Genomic DNA, 16,119 nt, shown 5'->3' with positions numbered 1-16,119 from the left:
CGGTGCGTAACAAGCACATGTGAATGCTACAGCAAGGTTCACAGAGGGCTAACCCTGGTCAGTACTGAAGCGGGGGTTTTCTTCTCAACCCCCTCTTAAAAAAAAGGGAAGAGAAGACAGACAAAATAAAGAGAAAGGAAAAAAGGAAAGATAGAAAACACAGGTCCCCCATCTACCTGCAGGGAGCCAGGCAGACAAGCTCAGTTGGAGGTGGTGAAGGGCGCGGATGCGTTATTGGTACTGGTAGCGGTGGCACCGGTCACTGCGAAGCCCGTGGGAGGAGCTATGGAGCTGTGGCTGGGCTGCAGGTCCTTGGGAATGCCACTGTGAGAGCTCAGCTGGTGCCCAAAGGCTGCGCTGAACTGAGGGAGCTGTTGTTTAGGGGAGGTGGAGCCCATGAGTTCAGCAGAGGCAGGACCCATGCCACTGAAACTGGTCTGCGGTAACCCCGGAAGCACACTGGAGCTGTTGGGGGTCACAGTGGCGAAGGCAGGCTGTGTGGTCTCTGAGTGCGAGGTGGTAGGTGGTGTGGACAGGGAGGTGGACAGGAGGTGTCCATCTGCACCAAGAAGGTTGCTAAACGGAGAGGGGTCCCCAAGATTGACAGGAAGATTTCCCCAGTGAGTTCTGGGGTTGACCACCCCACTAAGTGGCACATCCAGCTGAGTTGGGAGCAAGTGCTGTGCCATCATGGGCATCTCTGCTGAGAAGGTAGCTGCCAGGTTATCACCAGAAAAGGATGTGGTGTGAGGGGATGTGATATGGTCACTGTAGGGAGACGGCACATGCTCACTATCATAATGGCTTCCATGGGGTGAGGAGTGTGAATGGTCACTGCTGTATTGCTGTCGTGAGGTGATCAGGTCATCTGCCTTGCTCAGCAGCTGGGCAGGGTGGGGCCTCTGGGAGGCATGGCTGCCATCATGAAGTCCATGAAACTGTCCCGGGAAGGCTCTCTCCCCAAGGCCACTCTGGCTTATCAGAGTGGCAGAAGTAAGGCCAACGTTGGCTGGGGCTGAGAACTGCCCCTGGATCTGCCCTGCCAGGGGCGTAGGTGGGTTGGACAAGGTAGCAGAACGGAGCAAGTTCTCATCCAGCTCCAGACCGGAGAAATTATCATGTACTATACGCCCATTCAACAGCTCCCCCAGATCCGTGTTAACCTCTCGACTCAAGGACTGCATTCCCGGAGCTCCAGCACCTGTAGAGAACACCCCTATCGCTCTATCTGACAGCTCCTGAACTGGCACACCATCTGTCTGTGTAAGTACTCCAATGGTACTCAGGCACTCAAGAGAAGTTACAGCCTGTAGGGCCCGTTCCAGTTCTTCAGCCTCTTCTGTGGTCGGAAGAAGATCTCCATTTTTACCTGCAGAAACAGGGACACCAGCAGTTAGTGCGCTGCTCTCAGGTGAGCCTGGCCCCAGCACTCAAAGGTTGCAGATGTACAAACAGTTCAGTACAGAGCTGCATCGTATGGTAGCCTTCCAGCACGGCTTGCAGTACACAGAATATCATTCATCAGTGTTTACTAGCTAAACAAGGTAAGAAAACTGTGAAATTACACCTTCTTCTTCAATGGAAATCCCCCTCTCCCCCTTCTCTTCCACATACTACAATAGGAAATGCCTCTTAAACTTCCTAGAATTAAAGTAAAAATGCTTATGCAAGATTTTCTTCAATACTGCAATAACAAATAGTTCACAACCCCTCTTTCTACTTACCACATTACAGCCTGGACCTCAAATTTCCACAGACAGTATAATTTAGGTTAATTTCAATTCAAACACAGTCTGATGTCATGTTATATCAGAAAATGACCAAAGAAATCACGTACCCAGCTCCAGGCTGTTCTAATTTCTTTGTTATATGTGATAGGTACTGAGCTTTAGAATGCAGAAATTCAAGTACATTTCTGACCAAAAGGTAGTTTCAAAAATGTATTTAAAGATATTATTCTCACTGTCTTCTCTTTTTATCAACGGCCAACATTGACTGTGATTCCAGCCCCACTCGATGGCAGAAAGATGCCATTACTGAGAATACTCTTGATTAAATTGTAACACTGACAGGCAGTAAAAATGTAAAATGAATTATTAAAATACTAAACCAATTATGATTTTCAGAGCAGTAATTATATGAGCAAACAGAAAACTATGCACACAGCCATCATAAAGTCTGCTTTACTTCAGAGCTTGCAAACAATAGAGCAAATGCACACTTCCTTCTCTAGAATTTATTACCTCTGTAGGAAAGCAAGCAAGCAATTCCTCAAAATGCAGTTTAGAAACACTCACTTCTTCAGTTCACCGGTTGTGTTCATGCTAGCATAAAATAAAATGGTACCTTCAAAGAAATCAAAATCTTGCAAGTCATCGGGCAGCCGCGGCAGGACATCAGAGAAGTCCTCCTGATTCAATTCCAAGTCATGTGGAATGTCTGTGATTTCATTGGCGATATCATCAGGCAGCTCATCAGCACTGAGCTCGGGTGTGGAGGGGCTCCTGAACAGAAAGGAACATTAGTCCCTGGTGTTCAATTCTGCTTCTTCCAAAGGACAACTATCAGTGCATAGCCATCTACAATGGATGCTTCCCCACACATTTTTTCCCCCATTATCTAGGAAGAAAATGCTTTTAGGAAGTTTCTTTAGGAAGCTTACACTTTGGCTACTCATTAATTATGTCAGAGGCAACATCAGGAGCCAGATATTTTACCCATCAAACCCAATCATTGCTCAAATCCAAAATGACCCACCCAAAAGGTTTTTTTCAACAGTCACATGGAGATGCGATTTTTAGCCCTGCTCCAGATACTGCTTGGCACAAGAAAGTCACGGCTTTGTACAGTGGTCATTGGCAACGCTCAGGCCAGCAGTGGGAAACTGGGCAGGAACAGCACTGACCGTATGTGGGGTATCTCTACTGGCAGTGAGACACTGGCAGGCATGGTGAGGTTCCCTTGGGGCACTGCAGGAGGAATGGGTTTCTGGGGCCGGCGTGGGCCTCGCCTTCTCTTCTTCTTGTGTTTTTTGGTAAGTGCAGGCGGCTTTGTTTTTTTCCTGGGTTTCCTCTGCTGCTGGTGCTGAACTTTACGGGAGCTGTCCCCTCTCAAGAAATTATCCTTTGGGAGTGAAACAATACCAATGGGAGCATATTAAGAACAAGTATTACTTTCCTTGCTTTTTTCACCCTGGCCATTCCACAGGCATGTGGAGTGGAATGTAAGAGGGATTGTTAACTTACACCCAGGCACAGTTTCAAAAACTGAGCTGTTTCCTTCCTCGTTGACCCCAATGGCAAAAATAACACAGACCAAATTATGAGGTATGGTAAATAGGAGATTGTGCAGTGTCACCTTAAAAGCTATCATAGCAAACCCTAACTGAACAGTGCAAAACTGTAACCTTTAGCAGCACTCCAGTAAGTATTAAAGACAAAACGCCGTTGTGAGGTGCTGTTAATCTGGATAATGTGCAGCAGCTGAAGCCAGAATCCTCAAGTGCCCATTGACACAACAGAGAGACAGCACTGAGGAGGCGAAATTAATACTGCTCGACTAGGGTAAGGATGTGGGTAAAGAATTATGGCCTCATTGCTTGTGAACAGTAGTCACTGATCCATTAAAAAATAAATCAAACCACCATCAGTCTTCAGTTGCCATCATACTGGGAATGGCAGAGGATTGTATTTGCTACAGAAGTAAACCTTGAGAGACATACTGAAAATTGCCTAGTAGAGAGGGAAACCCCATACAGATGTGTAGCACGAACCCTCACATTTTAATCCAAAAAACTCCAAAATTCACAATTATTGGAGAGGCTGGACAAAAAGAGTAACAAAAAACTTTCAGTAACCCAACAAAACAAAACAGGCAGTTTTACACCCAATTGAAGGTAGGACAAGAAGCATTGAAAGAGGGGCAGGACAGAAGTGGGTTTGTGAATTATCCTGAAGGTTTTGTTCTGGAAGATTGGTGTCATAAAAGGAGAGCAGAGGACATCAACTTCATTTCTCCATTCTCTCAACTTGAGGTAGGCTACTGCTTTTTCTCTGGGATCCACAGATCCCTGAAGGAGGTTAAAGATAAATTCTAATAGTTACTAAAAGATAAATAAAGTAGCAAAACCATTACTTGCATCATTGTATCTACATTTCCTTTAGAAAATACTTTGGGCCCTGTATACTGAGACTGCTTAAGATGCAGTGTTCTAATACCACACTCATATTATATTCAGATCCAAGGACCAGGAGTGAGCCCAAATAAAATGACCGCAGGATCCCTCACAATGATCTTCTATTTCCCAATTCAAGACCATAATCAAATTTCCTCCAGTGAACAATATTATCATGTATAGTTTTTTATATCCTCAAAACTGTGTAAAAGATTTTCACAACATACTTTATACTAATTGGGAATGTTTGGCAAATTTTACCCTTTTAAGAATAATAATAGCAAAAAACAAGCTCTTGTGTTCATAAACTTGCTAGTTGTCAAGGAAGAGTTCATAGGAAGACTGGGGTTAAAACTCCTGATCATCTCAATACACAAATCAATACAATTATGGCTTTGTACTTACCATTTTTTTGGCATGTTCTTCGCACAGAGGTGTCTGATGTGTAATGTCAAAAACTGGCACAGAGCACTGTTGACCATCTGCAAACTTGGCTGTGCAACTCGAGAAGAGCTGCTGAGAACGGTTCAATAAGATATCTGTGTGTTTCTGCATCAGGAATAACACAAGACAACGGTGGAGGAACGCCCTTTGATTTATCAATCTGATAAAGATCAGAGCCTTCAACTATATCTGTCCATAGACACTATTTTTAATGAGTACCTTAAGATTGCTCTTCAAGTTCAAAGCTAGGTAAGGCTCAAACCCAACTTTTAAAGTGAAAAAACTGCATTCATGCAGAATCTCTAATGATTTTATTATATACTGAGATAGTTTTATAAAAGCAGCCATTTCACTAATGAGTTCTTAGCAAAAAGAAGCCTTTTCCTGGAGTCTAAACCAATAGATCAATAGTAGCAGTTGGAACAGTGTAGTCAACAGGACTATTTCCTTACAGACTAATGACAATCCATACTGAAACATTAAAGAAAGAGTATTTCTTAATTCAATCTTTTAAGGTACATTCCTGGCATTTATCTTTAGAGCACAGACAAAGAAGTTTCAAGATCCTTCCTGCTCCTCTGAAAAAAAGATGTGAAAGCAGACAGAAAGGTCAAGTAAATCCAAATGTAAGCTTGCTGAGATTTCCTTCAGAAAAATCCCTAGCAGGAGAAAAATGTTTCCAGACTTACAGCAAATCAAACAGATATTTCATTGTGTCTTTTTTCAAGCAACATTAGAAGCACTCCTTCCATCTTGAACAGTTGTCAGACCTCAACATCACTATGTATGTTCATAAAATGTTAAAACAAAACAAAATGAAAGGACAAAGAAAATGAAAAATCTGCAGAACAATCCAGATAGCAGGATAGCAGACTTGGATGGATGGGTCAGAATCAAGAACCTGTTCATTTTAGAGAAGAAAATGCAGAGAGAAAAAATGGGCATACATGTAAAATCACTACTCTTGACTACCCTGCTCTACACACACCAACGAACAAGACCACTTAAAATTTAAAAAACACCCCAACAAAAAAATCCAATCAGAATCATGAGGCAAATCCCAAACACAGCTGCACACCACGGTGCTCTCTCATCGAGGTTTTGAACTGCTCTGCAAACTGCTTTTAAGTGGCCTGCAAAAAATCAACCAACAAAAACAAGGCATCTGCAAAACAAAAAGATTGAAAAGGTGCTGCAGCCTGGTAGTAGCTGAAAGTATCAGCACTAATCACTTTTAATATCAAAACCAAAAGCTCCAACAAAAGGAGTCACCCCAACAAAGGCACCAACAATTCTTCAGGTAAAAACAAAAAAGACAAAGTCTGTAGAATTTTTAAGTATTACAGGTCATAAGTCTGCCTTTTTATAGCCTTCAGAACCAAAACTCACATCTAATGTGCTCTCTCCTTTCTGCGATCTTCAGCCATTGACTTTTAACATCCTTTCCAGGCTTTGCTTGAAATTCCAAGCACAGGGAACCCTTTCTCATCAAGACTATGAGGTTCTGTGACTCCTTCTATTCTGCTTCTCTGAACAACACAAAATATGATTTCCATCTTTCTAGTCAGTGTAAGCCATCTTTTTATACTATGTATAAAAACCTTTTTCCATAAAACTGTCACAGGAACGTGGTCTAGTGGAACCTACAAATAGCTGCATGAAAGCCAAGAGGCTGAAAGCCACATGGTTTGTACCAAGTCATTGTGAAGGATGATCATTTTGTAAAGGTTTCTTGCACACACTAAATACAGCTTACAAAGTAAAATGATGTTCCTATTACAGATACCAGTAGCAAACTACTTATCTTCACTGTCTACAGACCCAAATCACACAGCCAAATTAAAAGCAAATTGACAACACACTAACAAATAGGTATTTCTGTGTAAAAACTTATTTGTCAATGCAAAAATCTAACAAACAAAAAACCCCCAAAACAGAACAGCTTCCACGCCTGAATGCAACTCCCTAACAGAGTTAAGAGGATACGCTGAAAACAGTGCCTGGTGAATGGAAGGGCCTTGTTAGTGCACTGCTCTCCCTTCGAAGTTCCACTGCAGATTGTTGGTTCGCCATCTCTCTGCCTTGCTTGGCTTGTGCTGAAAAGAAAGCATAAAAGAGTTTAGAGACAAACCCCCAGTCTTGGGTGGTTACTTAATACAATTATTATACTGAATGTGGCGCAGTAGGATGAAAAATTGTAACACACGTGTGTGTGTCATGATCCAGATGGGTGCACACTACTACCAGGCTCTACACAGGGACACAGAATAGATGTCAATGACAGGTGAAGGTGTGACTGTAGTAACAAGATTATTGCTTATTTCACAGGGCCTTGATTGTAATGAGAGGTGCTATGTGCTACTACCATGTAAATATTACAACACCTTGCAACAGAGCCAAGGGCAGCAGTACGTGAGTGTCAACACAGGTGACCCTCAAAATGAGGTCGATCTTTAGAATTCAATGTATTGGGTATGCCTAGATGGGAGTCAAGTGCACTTCCAAGCCTGTTGATAAATCAAAAACATGCCGAGCATCCCCAGAGCTTACATGCAAGCATGTGCTCAGACAAACTTAGACTGAGCTCTGGAGTGGCAGAGCCTGAGCGTGCTCAACATGGATAAAAGCTCTCCTTCATCAAGGTGCTACAGCCCAATCCACCAGCAGGTGCCCGGAGCTGGGCGTTTCCCCAGCATAACCTCTATGCTTTGAGCCTGAGCTGCAAGCAGGCGACCAGACAGCAGTGTGGACGAGCACTCAAGCATTACACAGCTCGCTTGGGGTTAGCCTGCTCTCCAGGCATGTGTCACCTTCATGGAGATAAAGCTGGCGATTCCAGGGCTGACTTGCACCTCTGTACACGTTGTTTTCTAGGTTGACAAAAAGCTGTCTGTAGCCTGACTGTTTTCCTTCAGCCATTTCTGTCATCAACTGCATTTTGACTGAGCAAAGTAAGCAGTATTACTCCTGTGAAAAATTTTGTATCTGAAAAGACTCTGTGGTTACTTAAATTGACCAGAGCAGTGATGACAGGCATACCTGGCTTTGCTGGTCTACCCAAAACAATGTAAACTTTTTTTGCTTAATAAAGGGCAAAAAAAATAGGGAAAAAACCAGCAAGAGCTTGTCAGTTCAGGTGAAGTTTTGCTGTAGTTTAAGTTCGGAGAAATTTATACACAACTTTGTAAACCAGTAATGGACTTCTACGTTACACCTCAGAGCAGCTCTTCAGCATCAGTCCACCACCCCAACAACAAACCCTCCAACTCTCATGAACCACATCCCACTGTCAAGGAACAAAAACATCCCATTAAACAGAATACACTCTCTGTACCTAGCTCCAATCTGCATCTCATACTATCCACTACACCCCACAGTCACACATCCTGTAAAGCAAAACCACAACAGCAAAAGGATGCTTCTGATACCCCAAATGTAACATCAGGGTTCAGACTTAGCCTATTCCTGCACGAATATGAATCAACCAACTCTCCATATGCTGAGAGCTGGAGGGATATTGACATTATCTAGAAAGAATTCCCACAGAAGGTAACCTTCAAAGTTGTTAGAAGTTATGTATTTTGTTGCCAAGTTTTATTTAATGTTAGATTGAGTTAAATCTAACAAAAAGCATAAGCTTAAATTTGTCTGCTGGGAAGATAATTAAGAGGAGATACAGACTTTTCAAAAAAAGCTGTCTGAAAAATGAAATCTGAATTGAAGCAGTGAACTACAGACCAGATTACACACCTTCTACTGGCATAGTAAAGTACCAGATATTTGGGCCCAGATACTGCTGAACAAACTATCCACATTTTAAAACATAAAGCTGGAGAAGGCCTGTCTTCATGGAAACCTCTGTATGCCCCATTTATTTCACTCCACTGACAGGCATTTATGTGTCATGGATTTTCTGCCTTGCGCATGACTACCAATTTCAGAGCTCATCATTTCAGCTTCTGGATGCTCAGCCCATCTCCACCCTGGCCCAGCCCCAGGTTCCTGCAGTCACAGTCCTGCAAGTCTAACCTGGTACAAGCACATGTAGCTCTCCGGAGTTCTTGCATGAGCTGCCCTGCGCGCTCCGGCTCTCTGCTGGCCGCCTGCAGCAAGGCTTTCCGGAGCGTGTGCCGGCATTTCTTCTGGCGAGATTCTGCCCGCTCCAGGCGGCAGAGGTGCTTGTATTTCTGCTGAAAGTAAGTGCAAAGTCTGGTCACCCTGGAACTCCTGTCATCTGCATTGTCATCATCAGACCTGAGGAAGGGAAAATAAAAACAAATATGCTTTAAGTTACTACTGGTTTTTTTTCCCACTAAGCTAATTTATCATTTTAATAGAATTGTTAAGTTGGCATCCATCTTCTAGCCACGCAAACATCCTAACACTGAAATCAGGCAGGGATGCTTGAGAAATAGTAAGAGGAGGATCCCTTTTAAATTCTAAAGGTATTTGCCTTTCTTAGTATGTCATTATTAGAGGTTACATTAATTTATCATCAAGTCTGACACATGTAAATGTCTAGAGCCTGCTGTTCAAAAATAAATCTATACTGTTAACCTTTATTTACTGTAAATGTCTCAGCAAATGAGACCAATGCTTAAATCAAAGTGCAATTAATGGAGAGGACAAGGGTGGGGAGTTGTGTAGCGGAAATTTATCGAGGAAAGATCATGCTGGAGAAGATGGTCAAATTCTAACAAGTACCAAAACTGCTTTTTCCAATTCCTTTTTTTCTGCCAGGTGGTGTATTCATTTTTAAACCAAAACACAGATTAACACAGCTAACAGCTGATACTGATTTCCCTGTGTTGCAGAGTTGCAGCTGAGTTACAGTACAATAAGCAGAGAAGAAATTCACATTTAACTCCAAAGATACTGAGGGAAAGATCAGACCAGGGCTAAGCAATGACCAGATCAAGGACTAATCCAACTCTTTGTTTGCTTAAGAAAGCCCTTCTCCATTTATCTTGGCTCTCTGAATGTCCAGGCACATATCAACAAGACCATCAAACCATGTCAACACATTCAGTTAAATGAAGTAAAAGGCATGAAACCGAAAATCATCACTGGAACTTGTTAAAACAACAAGGTCCATGAAGCTACCCAGAAGTTCTCCACAACAAACACTAGTTTGCAGAAGGAGGTTTTTGTTCATGGAGTGACAAAATACACGTGCTGAATCTAAGCACACTCTCTGTTCAGTTTTTCCTTTAAGTTTTTTCTTTAAGAACAGAGAAACTTTTTGCCAACTTTCCTATCGTAACACAAAGAAAGGGCAGAGGAAAGAAGAGAAATCCAAACAAATGAAGCAAATGAAAAGCTCGCAATGTTCAGAGCCCGTGGGACTGCATGAGCTGACACCCAAACCTGTGCAGAGCAAAGGAGGCCACCACTGAGATGCAAGAGATGTGAAATACCAGCCATGACATTTACTAAATAAAGTAAGATCCAGAAATGCAGACAGCAGATCTGTCCCCAAAAGGCAATATACGGAAGACCTGCTTCATCTCCTGGAAACTCTGACTCTATTTACACACACGCCAAATGGAAGAGACTGCAGCCATCTCCACTACTGCTTTCCTCGAAAACTCCACAGCAGCAAACACTGCCTCTGGCACAAATGCACGTTTTTATGAAGTTTTATGTAAAGTCAACCATACTGTGTATTTTGTCTGTTAAAATAGATTACAGCTTATTTTCAAGAAGCATAAATTAAAAGTAATTAACCTCTGCAATTACATGCTTAGCAGCAGATATAACCTGTTAAAAATATTTAACATATGTAATGTTTAGAATATTTTTACATTGAAAATTAAAAGAAAATACACTTTTAAGATCTCTTAGGAAAGAATGCTTACTGGGGAAAACTACCTGTTTATAAAAAATTAACTGTGGGCTATTCAATTTAGATTTTCCTTTTTCCAATGTATTAATAAAGGAGGAATACATGGATATTTATAGGTAGGTTTAAAATGTTAGGTATTTCATTACTGCTCTAGGCCAAGACTTAAAAACAAAGTTACTGATTTAATTTTAGATATGGTTAAAAATTAATAGTAACATGAGTATTCCTTAGGGGAAATAAGTTTCTTTTGGGTGGAAAGTGTTTTTTAACGTACATTTCTCTATATTTGAGACTTTTTACTTCTCTCACATTGAAAGAGCCAGAAAAAATGTCATTTTTTGCTAAAATATTTTTGATCTTCAGTTTATGAGATCTTTTTTAGAAAGTGGATGAAGACATATATCAAAGGTATAGAAAGAAATCATGCCTGCAGTGGGCAAGGGCTTATTTTGAGCCAAACAGTTTCTAAAAGCCTGTTCAGAACCTTGTTCTCAGGCCAGTAAGATTAGCCAAAACATTTATATGTTCAAAGAAACATAAAAATATCAAAATAAAACCTCCCTTTTTTTTTCAATAGGCAAGTCATGAAAATGAAAGATACTTTTATTGTTGTTCTTTCATAAACAAGTTTGCCAAATTCTATTTATTCTCCTAAGCTGCATAAGGAACTTCTGAAGTTCAACTTAATGTGTGGCATTTCATTTTTACAAAGATTTCTGAAAGTGCACACGAGCCATTTGATAATCCAAAATGTTTTTTCCCAACCCTTCCCTTTCAGACTGTCATGTGGAAACATCAGGGGGATTATTGCTGAGTGTTCATGAAGAAAACAAAGACAGCACGAAGCAGCAGAAAGGAAGAGCAAAAGGGTAGCACAAGCAGCCAGGCACCACTAGGGAACAAGGAGAACATGCTCTCTATTCTGAGACACCCCAGTAACTATACTTCAAATCCCTCCTTACAGAGCGTTTTGAAGAACCTTCCCTTCTTTCTTTTAGTTATTCTACTTATTGGGAGTTATTAAATCCAACTTTTGACAACACAGTGTTGGTATTTGATCCTTTGAGCGAGCTGGTATGAGGAGGGACTCGCACTCCTTTTTCAAACTTGCTACTTGAAATGTTTGCTTTATCTATATTTCAGTGTAGGAAGTGAAAAAACACTTTGTTAAAAAGTCATTTGTTTTCCAGTACTTTCTAAGATACCAGACTCAGTAATCAAATAATCTAGGGGGAAGCTTCAGTATTCTGCAGCAGGGAACAGCCCCTGCTTTCTCTCCAAATTGCTGCTCCCACAAGGGATTCCTCCCACCCCAGCAACCTTCTCTGCCAGCACCCAGCCTGCACTGTGCCCACTGCCAACTCCTATGATATTTGAACTCAAACATTTGTGCCTGCCTCGAAGCACTGCATCCCGAAATCCTGGGAGCATAGGAACACAATTTTTCAAAATTAAAGCACAGAATAATAAAAGCAAACATTTGGCCTGCATTTCCACAGACGATTGCAACAATATGAATTTTGCAGATTAAAAGGCCAGAAGGCAAGTGAACCAAAAAATGTATTACTGTAGTCATGGTTTAACCCCATCCAGCAACTAAGTACCACCGTGCTGCATGCTCCCTCTCCCAGCATGCCCACTTCTCCCTGTTCCCACCAATGGGATGGGGAGGGGAATCAGAAAAAAAACACCTCATGGCTTGAGCTAAGAATAGCTTATTAATGAAAACAAAGGAAAATATAATACTACTATTTACTGTAATGAAAAAAAAAACCAAAAACCAAGAAACACAAGTGATGCCCAACACAACTGCTCACCAGACACCGACTGATGTTCAGCCTGATCACTGAGTAGTGATTGGCCTCTCCCATCCAGCTCCCCCCAGTTCATGTACCGGCCATGGTGTTCTAGGCTGTGGAGTATCCCCTTGGCCAGCTGGGGTCCCTCATGGCTTCTGGTGCACCCCCTCTCTGGCAGAGCACAGGGAACTGAAGTGTCCTTGACTTAGGGTAAGCACTACTTAGCAACAACCAAACCATCAGAGCGTTATAACATTGTTCTTGTACTGAACCCAAAACACAGCACTGTGCCAGCTACTAAGAAGAAAATGAGCACTATCCCAGCCAAAACCAGGACACTGTTAAGACATTAATTTTAAACAAATCTGGTGAATTTTTGAGAGTTTAAGAGCAGCTAGAGTATCACACGAGAAGTTCAATAGAGGTTTCCCCCACAATCACACAAGCAGAAATGCTGAGAACCTGCTGTCCAGTAAAGCAGAAATTAACTGTTCACTTTCTTTCAATAGTCTATTCTGAGAAGCATTCCTCCCACTGTCTTCCATGGAGTCAAAAGGAAAAGGACAGAATGGAGTTAGCTGGTGGGGACCACAAGCTCAGACACAAATGAACAGAGAAAAAAGAGCTTTAATTTTACTATGAAAACCAGCAAGTAAATCCCGTAAGTTTAGGTATGTGACTTTAGGAGTCACCAGTCTGCACTGCCAGATCAGCAAGACAGAGTCACTTTGACAAATCAAATCTCTCCCAGAAACAGCCTGAACTAATTCATCTTCAGCAGCAGACACACCACACTGCAGAAGTGTCAAAGTGAAACATTTCAGGTAATAAAAACCTCTACAGAAGTTTTCAGAATAGGCGCTAAAGTTTTAGAAGGCTGACATCAAGTGAATGCTTATCGATAATCAAAATTAGTACAAGTTGTTGAAGAGCTAACACTGGGCAGGCTGATGGAAGCCCAAAAGCAGCCAATTGCATACAAAAATGTATCCATCATGCATAGTTAAGACAGTATTTAACTGAGGCGCACAAAGTGCTAGAATGGAACAGAAAATGTCAAGACAAGGTATTATTTTCTCTCAGTATGTGAAAAGAGTAGGAAGAATCCAAAGGAAGTTAAGACAAACAGAAGACAAAACACACAGAGACGACCTTTATAAGTTAACCAAAAAAATAGGGATCTATGGAAGAATCAAATCAAATGTCAAAGAAAGAAGAATGCAAGGAAAGTTATTTAATAGATATATCTGCTGTGAAAAATTATGTTTGATATCAAAGTCTGAAAGTCTGTTCATGTTTTCCCAAAACACTTTATTTAAAAGTTGCCTTTTAAGTTAAAAGTAATGTTTGTGAGAGCTCACTCTGTAACTGCTGATGCCCTAAAAAATGACGGTCACTCATAACAAAAGAAGACCCTTTTATTTTAAAAAAAGTGGACTCTACACACTCCTTAATAGCTTTGATGCGCTGAAGATTCTCAAGATTTAGCATCCTGGTGTGTGTCCTGACAACAGAGATACAGCTTTGTTGTTCACCTTGAGGACAATCTTCAGAGATGTCAGGAAATTCTAGTAAGTTTCAGAATTTGTAACAACATCATAACAACAAAATAAGGTTTCATTAACATCATTATTCTAAGTGTGGTAGTTAAAAATTTAAAATATAGGGAAAAGTAGTAGTATCAAAAAGCCCAGTTGCATAGCGAATGAGAGTCATGTTACAGAAACAAATTCTACTGAGACTCCCATTTCTTTGTTAACAACATATGACAGTTTTGTTATAATACTATACTTGGGATGCTTTAACTGTGCACCTTCAAATTTACATTAATAGACATATATTATCATATCCTGTTGTAAGTTTAGATTTGTGACATAGCAGTATATGGAGAACATCAAAGGCCTTTCTGCACCAGCAGCTAATTCCTGCTTCTGCTTATCCTTTTGATCCCATAACTTTCTTTCAATGCTCACAAGTATTGACAGAGGTTTATTCAACACTTAATTACGAAAAGAAATACCATGGCCTTTAAAAAAGCACATTAAAACAATAGCCTACATAATTATCATAAGAATTACTGAGTAAAATGTAGCAAGTTTGCTAACAAAGTTATTCACAAACAGTAGGAAAGACAAGAAACCAACAGCAACCCCATTTGATTCTAATTCAGGACCTCCAATCATCAAGGCACACAAGTTCATGAATAAATCCCACTAAACTCAATTAAATTTAGGCTAACAAGCTTAAATCCTTTCCTGATGCATCCTTCTGATAGCAGACTGCACAAAGGTCTCTAAGTTAGCTGAAAACTGGGACAGAAGGTGACAAGCTGTTCCATAGCTCTTACAAACAAATGAGTTCAAACAATCCTTTGTTTCATCAAAACACTTGAACAAGTGCTTAGGTTCCACTGACTCCACTTGAAGTGAAACTCACATTTACATGATTTATTCCATCAAGGCCAGCATGAATGCTAAAGAATCATACTCACTCAGGTCTCTCATAGCCGAGGCTTTCTCGGATAGACCACGCAACCTGGTACGGGGAGGTTTGCTCTGAATCCTCCAACTCTTCTCCACTGTCTTCAGACCAATCCAGCCCTAAGGGAATTGAAAACATGGAAGTTGGATGAAAAGAGCATCTCCCTTATATAAGCCTCTGAGCAACCTAAGGCACAAAAGATGAATGTATAGCATAGTTGCAAGCATAATTAACGTTTGATTAAATCATGCAGTATTCTCAATTACACAGGAAAAGCTACAGTAACAGCTCTGTTCTAAGTGTGGTAGTGTGCAAACAGCATGCACTGATTTTTGTCATAACTGAGTTTTCTTTTTAAAATCCTTACTGGCTTCTTTATCCATAAACAGTAGAAGAAAAATCACCAGCTTTCTTACCCACAGAGAAATACTGCAGTCTTCATAAAAGTATGAGGTAAGAGAGAAGTCCCTGTCATGAAGAACTGACTACTTGGTAAATTTTAATACTATATGATCTAAATAGGCCAATTTCATTTCTGTTTATATTCTGCCCCCTTCTCTGTGCCAAAACATAGAAAAATATGAAAACTGTAAGACACAGCAGAACGGACAGATAGATACACAGCTACCCAGGATGTTCCTCTGCTCAGTCTCTGTAATTGCCTGCCAAATGCACATATTAGCATGAAGAAAGAGCTAAAGGGAGAGATACAAACACTCCTGCACTTTCACCAAGCAGCATGTTTTCACTTAAGGATGATGCAGTATGATCAACTTAAGGTGGGCTCCAGCAGCCTCAGTTAGTCAATCTACACACAGCTGTTGAACAGGACAGCCAGAAAGAGGCCAGTAAGTTCTCAGGTGGAACATTTTATCTGGAACTTCATCTTTTGTAGCTTTTCCTACTCTCTCTCCCACATCCAGTGACATTCTTGCCACTTTCTTGCAGCAGATGGGATAAAATCCCATTGCTGCATTTACAAGTCAGCATTTTTCTTTTCCATTTTCTTGTGTGCTCCTTGAAAATGGACAGAGTTAAGGAGCATTTCATTTTTGCTAAAACTAAACAACTATATCTGAGATGATTCTGAAGCCAGATGCTTTGAATTTGGGAAATGCATCAATCAGTACTTGGTCACATACTTTCGGAGTTAGACACACACACACATATGCTTGGAATACATCTTCATCATGTAGAACCAGCACTTAAACATGAACCACACATACAAGAAACCCAAATTTTCAGGAACTTCAGCATCCTACCAAATTTATTTCTTGTGCTTATTTTTAAGACATACATTTGAACTAAATTAAGATACCTTAAGATACTTGATAAAATGTCATAATTATACTTTCAACTTAAATGTTTCTTTTTCC

At 40.8% G+C, this 16,119-nt stretch overlaps 1 protein-coding gene across 5 annotated transcripts in view; it reads right to left on the bottom strand.

Moving 5' to 3' along the window:
• INO80D (INO80 complex subunit D) overlaps positions 1–16,119 on the bottom strand; it is a 46,471-nt gene that overhangs the window by 12,282 nt on the left and 18,070 nt on the right. For all 5 annotated transcript variants that reach the window (XR_007204814.1, XM_048309784.1, XM_048309787.1 and 2 more), the window contains 7 exons: positions 14,754–14,862; positions 8,648–8,872; positions 6,605–6,714; positions 4,580–4,713; positions 2,906–3,123; positions 2,347–2,504; positions 177–1,369 (listed from right to left, as the gene is read on the bottom strand). Coding sequence is in view for 4 of the 5 variants with exons in the window: in XM_048309784.1 (XP_048165741.1) it covers positions 201–1,369; positions 2,347–2,504; positions 2,906–3,123; positions 4,580–4,713; positions 6,605–6,714; positions 8,648–8,872; positions 14,754–14,862 (2,123 nt within the window). In the remaining variant the exon portion in view is untranslated. The remainder of the gene's footprint in view (positions 1–176; positions 1,370–2,346; positions 2,505–2,905; positions 3,124–4,579; positions 4,714–6,604; positions 6,715–8,647; positions 8,873–14,753; positions 14,863–16,119) is intronic.

Source organism: Corvus hawaiiensis, chromosome 7 (genome assembly GCF_020740725.1).
Source record: "Corvus hawaiiensis isolate bCorHaw1 chromosome 7, bCorHaw1.pri.cur, whole genome shotgun sequence".
Lineage (NCBI taxonomy): Eukaryota > Metazoa > Chordata > Aves > Passeriformes > Corvidae > Corvus > Corvus hawaiiensis.
The sequence above is the reverse complement of the archived record's forward strand: the minus strand, read 5'-3'. Positions and strand labels throughout refer to the sequence as shown.